This window comes from Schistocerca nitens, chromosome 5, assembly GCF_023898315.1.
Source record: "Schistocerca nitens isolate TAMUIC-IGC-003100 chromosome 5, iqSchNite1.1, whole genome shotgun sequence".
In the NCBI taxonomy this organism is placed as follows: Eukaryota; Metazoa; Arthropoda; class Insecta; order Orthoptera; family Acrididae; genus Schistocerca; species Schistocerca nitens.
The window spans coordinates 495,604,171-495,610,170 of record NC_064618.1 but is presented as its reverse complement, the minus strand read 5'-3'; the positions used below and the strand labels follow the sequence as shown (position 1 = coordinate 495,610,170).

Below are 6,000 nucleotides of genomic sequence, written 5' to 3'. Positions count from 1 at the left end.
AAAATATGTTCCACAATACACAGTTTTGCTATATTTTGGTATGATAACTGCAATCTAGTTTTTAAAACTTAACACTTTCGAAATATAGCATGTGAAACTGATAATATAATGTTTTACTTCAATGGTCCCAACAATAATACTGAATAAAACTTGCTTTTATAACTAAAGCATTTAATGAAATTGTATGTATGAAAGCTATTTTACCACAGAAATTTTCATTATTGTATTGTTCAAGTTCTGTAGCTTCCAAACAGTAACAGTTCATGACAGAAAAGCACTTAAGGTCATATTGAGGTACACAGTGTAGAAACAATAGCGAATAACTAATTTTGACAAGCTGAAGAACTTGAGAGAATGATATAACTCATCAAGAAACTGTCTTATTTTTACTAATAACAGCTAACCAGAACATGAAACTATGTTATCATTTTAGCTAAGAAGTTACAACAAATTTTAATGTAGTATTAATTATTTAAAAATATCTACTTCTCTGTTTTTTCCATATCCCTAATATATACTTGAACCTACTGAGCAATTAATAATATCAAATACACGATAAAACAGTTATGCATGGGAGGATTCAATTTGGATGGTAAAATATAGTTTATACAATGTTCATTTCTTTTTCCTGTTTCCTTCATTCATTTACAAATTATCTGTAGTTTCCACACACACACACACACACACACACACACACACACACACACACACACCTTTGCTAATCAAGCAGACACTTTGGTAAAAAATAAATATACTGAGGAATAAGACACACTAAGTTATGTTCCTACAAAATCCAAATTTTATGGTGCTACATTTATCAAAATATTAAACATTTTGAATATGGAAATATTGCAGATTCAACAATTCACTCCACTGATAAAAGCAAGGAATCTCAAGAAGATATTTTATCTTTCAGCATTAAATATCATAACCTGAGCATATGAAACTTCATTTCTATAATTTTTTATCTAACTTCAGGTTCAAGTTTAAAAGTCTTATTCATATGATAACAAGAGTCATTTCTAATTTATATTCCTTGCTGAGCTTGGAAAAAATAAGGCTCTTGTACTCCACAAGAAATGTGAAAATTGTTTCAGTTTTTTTTGATAAAGATATTCTTTTAAATAAGCTATACTGCCATGAATTACCTCAATGGGGACAGTATCTACAATAATTAATTACATCACTAAGTACATTCTAGGACATTCATTACAAAATTTGAGACAGTTATTATTTTATTTACTACTACAGTACTTATCATGCACTAACGTTTTTCTTTTTAAAGTAATGCTGCTAACTCTTGTTTTGTCAAAACAGGCATAAAATGGAATGCTACACAGAATATAATGATGATGCAGTCAAATACATGACTAGTTTGAAAACAATCTTAACTTTTTTGTATTTTTAATGCCAGAGTATCAACATTTTATAAAGGTTAATGCCAACAAATGTTATACATGTTTAAATAACCACATTTAACTGGGGAATTATGTAACACTTTGCATGTCATTCTCTTAATTCAAATTTATATGACAGTAGGTTTCTAACAAAAAAAGTTTCTTTAATGTTTTCTCAAATATAAAGGGCTCAACTGCAAATATCATGCTCCATTCAACACTAAGTGACTAAAATTCTCTACAGAATGTAACTGTATAAAAATCAGAATTCCTATCTAAAAACTATTTTTAAAAGGCCAATAGTTTAAATTTCATTTCACTATTTCCTCTAACTGGGCTTCAAATATAATTTTACTGTCAGTGTATTGATAAGCAGTTGTTATAGTAAAATCTTCATGTTTCTAGTTGCTGCCTCTCTTTCTAGCAAAGGGTATCAGACAAAAATGCTAGTAGGCACCTCATGTTAAGGCCTGTGCTGACGTGTTGTGTCAAACAAGTACACAAACATTCCTCTCTTAGCACAAAGAGACAGATTTGACTATGATGATGATGATGATGATGATGAAAAAAGGTGAAAATATTTCATAACCATTTACAGAAAATTAAAGAGATGCTTTCATGGTTAGTTACAGATCACAAGAGAAAGAAGAACTATTCATGTCCAACCACACTGTTTCTATTGCATGTGCTGTGCCAATGAAGCCTAATTGTGCAGACACTGATTGAATAGTCTGAGGTACTTTGATACATTAAGTTTGTTGAATCATGAATCATGAAACTACTAGAGTGAAAACTATGGATTAAGTGTGGCAATAGTATTCTCCCTTTTGTTTATTCATGGTACGATATCTGCATGCTGTCAGAGATACTAATGAATCCCTTTTGTAAGCAATCTCGTACGTAACTGATAACTGCTACTCAACTTAAAATTCTAATATTTTGAATTAAAATTGAAGCCATCTTCAGAATCTATATGGGCAGGTTTTAACGGTGAATTTCACACATGAAATCTTCTCATGTCACCGGAGTTGTGGCGTTGTGTTGCCAAAATATTTCAATAACAATTTTGTCTTCAGTATCTGTCAGATTAAAAGGACTATTGTGATGATGAAATATCACACAATGTCATAAAACAAGCATAAGATGTACATTAGTTGTAAGATGTGGCTTATCTGGCCACAACTCTGGAGTCAACACCTCAAGTAAACAGGATGGCGACAAGATGGTGACACCACAAATGTACATTTAATTTTAGTGCACTTGATACGAATTTTTGTTACTATGTTACATGATCCTTATTTTAAATAAATTTAATTTTTAAATACTTTTAAAAAGGACCTATGCTTCTTCTATAATACTATATCATATATTAAAATGGTTCCACCAGCAGACTAGTCCATAGAAAATTTTGTTATATTTATAGATTTTATGTAATATAAAATGACTGTATGAGTAATACTCAGAACTATAGATGCTATATTTGAAAGTCTGACAGCATTAACACCACCTAATAGCCACAGCATGTTTTACTTGAGGCACTCGGTATCACTGAATGGCAGCAATTGTCCCTGGTACTTTTATATGCTGGATTTTTTGGTGAGATACTAGGTATTGATATTCTCTTAATGTGGAACATCTCACTTTTTGTTAAATTTCTCAAATTTGTCCTTTTATCTGCCAGATTCTGAAGATTGTTTAAAGGTGAAACAAGTAGAATTGTACAGTTTGTACAATAGAAAAGATATCAAGAGGGAATATTACAGAGTCTAATCCAGCTACGATTGTTGACTCTTTTAATGACTCTATGTTATTCTTTGACAAGAATGATTTTGAATCTATTAGTAGCTGTTAATACTAAAATTTAATTTTTTTAACATAGAAAATACAAATTTAGAGCATTCCACACCATTAGAACAGGAATGGAACTTGAATATTAAAGTACTTTCAAAAGCAGAGTAGCATATTATTAGCATGAACTAAGGATGAATATAGTTACCGCTACTCTGAAACACACACATCAGTCAATGAGTACCCTCATCAGATTTTTCAGTATGCCTAAATAAATTCTGACATAAAAATCGTAATCTAACTGCTGATAGCAGCAATTCATGGTGCTAATAGGCTCTTAAAAACAGGACTGTTCTTAAAATTTTTCTGTTTCTTGTGAATGATCAGAGCTCATAAACCACTTTGACATGAGGAAAATAGTGCAGCAGTCTAATACAATCACTTTTCTTTTAGTCCTCCTCCTTTTCACAACACAAAAGCTCAAACAGCTGTTAAATAGTAAAAGAAAGGCTTTGAATATCATCCCATTCACTTCGTGTCTTAAATTATATAAGATTTGGACATGAATGACAGGAGAAACTTTCATTCTCTATCAAGGAATGAAACAACTGTTGCTTTGTCCTCATAATGAAAAACAGATCACGTCTCTTCTTTTTATGCCAGCAAATGAGATACAGGTTCAAGGAGGTAATTCTTTCTTCCAAAAATGCACAATTCACCTGATTATCAGGTGTAAGTCTATCATTTCAAGTTCTTTACAACCGCCCACCTCATACGTCGCTGAGCAACATCAGCGACACTGCTTCTGGAAATTAAAAATTGTAAATCTATAACATGCTTTTTAAAAAGGGAGGATATCTGCAACAGTTATAGTAAAAGAAAACTATTATGATTTGAACTTAGCTATGTGTCTATAAATATTATCACCGTATCATTTCTTAATATAAATAATGAAAAGTATTCTATACTTGTAGTAACACCAAGTATGCTCAGTCAAAATCCGTGGTTATTTACACGTATTATATGGGCAATATAATTATGCAAAACACATGCATACTGTACAGGGACTTGTCATTATAAGTGATATTACTTTCTGTGCAGATATTACAGACACCATACAAAGTATATAGATTTCTTAACAAATTCTGTTATGAAATTAACCAACGCTGCCATGATTCGTTGAGACTCCAAGACAGGTAATATTTAAAGTATTATAATTTTATTTAGAAGATATTCCTGAAACTCCTCACAATTAACTTGGAGTTGGTTGTTAAAAGCAAAACTCACCTTCTTGCTGTGTTCCTTGATATCAAGAAATTCCATATTGTCCATGCTACTAATGATGACAGACCAACAGCCCACAAAGCAGCTATATGCCTACAAATAGAACAAAGGAGACATTGCAATTACAATTAATTATATTCTTCTAATTTAATCTCAACAGAATAGAAATTTACTACTAATGCAAAAATTACTTGCATTTATTTGGATTAGCAATTTGTTGTGGTCTTCACTTCAGAGACTGGTTTGATGCAGCTCTCCATGTTACTCTATCCTGTGCAAGCTTCTTCATCTCCCAGTACCTACTGCAGCCTACATCCTTCTGAATCTATTTAGTGTATTCATCTCTTGGTCTCCCTCCACGTTGCCCTGCCCTCCAATACTAAATTGGTGATCCATTGGTACCTCAGAACATGTCCTACCAACCGATTCCTTCTTCTAGTCAAGTTGTGCCACAAATTCCTCTTCTCCCCAATTCTGTCCAGTACCTCCTCATTAGTTACATGGTCTATCCATCTAATCTATAGCATTCTTCTGTAGCACCACATTTTGAAAGCCTCTATTCTCTTCTTGTCTAAACTATTTCTAGTCCATGTTTCACTTCCATAGATGGCTACACTCCATACAAATACTTTCAGGAAAGACTTCCTGACATTTAAATCTATACTCGTGTTAACAAATTTCTCTTCTTCAGAAACGCTTTCCTTGCCATTGCCAGTCTACATTTTATATCCTCTCTACTTCGACCATCATCAGTTATTTTGCTCCCCAAATAGCAAAACTCATCTACTACTTTTAAATGTCTCATTTCCTAATCTAATTCCCTCAGCAACGTGCCCAATTTAATTCGACTACATTCCATTATCCTCGTTTTGCTTTTGTTGCTGTTCATCTTATATCCTCCTTTCAAGACACTGTCCATTCCGTTCAACTGCTCTTCCAAATCCTTTGCTGTCTCTGACAGAATTACAATGTTTTTATTTCTTCTCCATGGATTTTAATACCCACTCCGAATTTTTTTATTGTTTCCTTTAGTGCTTGCTCAATATACAGATTGAATAACATCGGGGATAGACTACAACCCTGTCTCACCCCCTTCCCAACCACTGCTTCTCTTTCATGTCCCTCGACTCTTATAACTGCCTTCTGGTTTCTGTACAAATTGTAAATAGCCTTTCGCTCCCTGTATTTTACCCCGGCCACCTTCAGAATTTGAAAGAGAGTATTCCAGTCAACATTGTCAAAAGCTTTCTCTAAGTCTACAAACGCTAGAAACGTAGGTTTGCCTTTCCTTAATCTATCTTCTAAGATGAGTCATAGGGTCAGTATAGCCTCACGTGTGCCAACATTTCTACAGAATCCGAATTGATCTTCCCCGAGGTCGGCTTTTACCAGTTTTTCCATTCGTCTGTAAAGAATTCGCGTTAGCATTTTGCAGCTGTGATTTATTAAACTGATAGTTCAGTAACTTTCACATCTGTCAACACCTGCTTTGTTTGGCATTGGAATTATTATATTCTTCTTGAAGTCTGAG

General features: G+C 33.1%; 1 protein-coding gene across 1 annotated transcript in view; it reads right to left on the bottom strand.

The window, feature by feature from the left end:
- Positions 1-666: 666 nt before the first annotated feature.
- LOC126259820 (phosphatidylserine synthase 2-like) overlaps positions 667-6,000 on the bottom strand; it is a 210,327-nt gene continuing 204,993 nt past the window's right edge. The window contains exons 10-11 of the mRNA XM_049956861.1: positions 4,473-4,562; positions 667-3,990 (exon numbers count right to left, since the gene is read on the bottom strand). Of these exons, the coding sequence (XP_049812818.1) occupies positions 3,927-3,990; positions 4,473-4,562 (154 nt within the window). The 3' untranslated portion in view covers positions 667-3,926. The remainder of the gene's footprint in view (positions 3,991-4,472; positions 4,563-6,000) is intronic.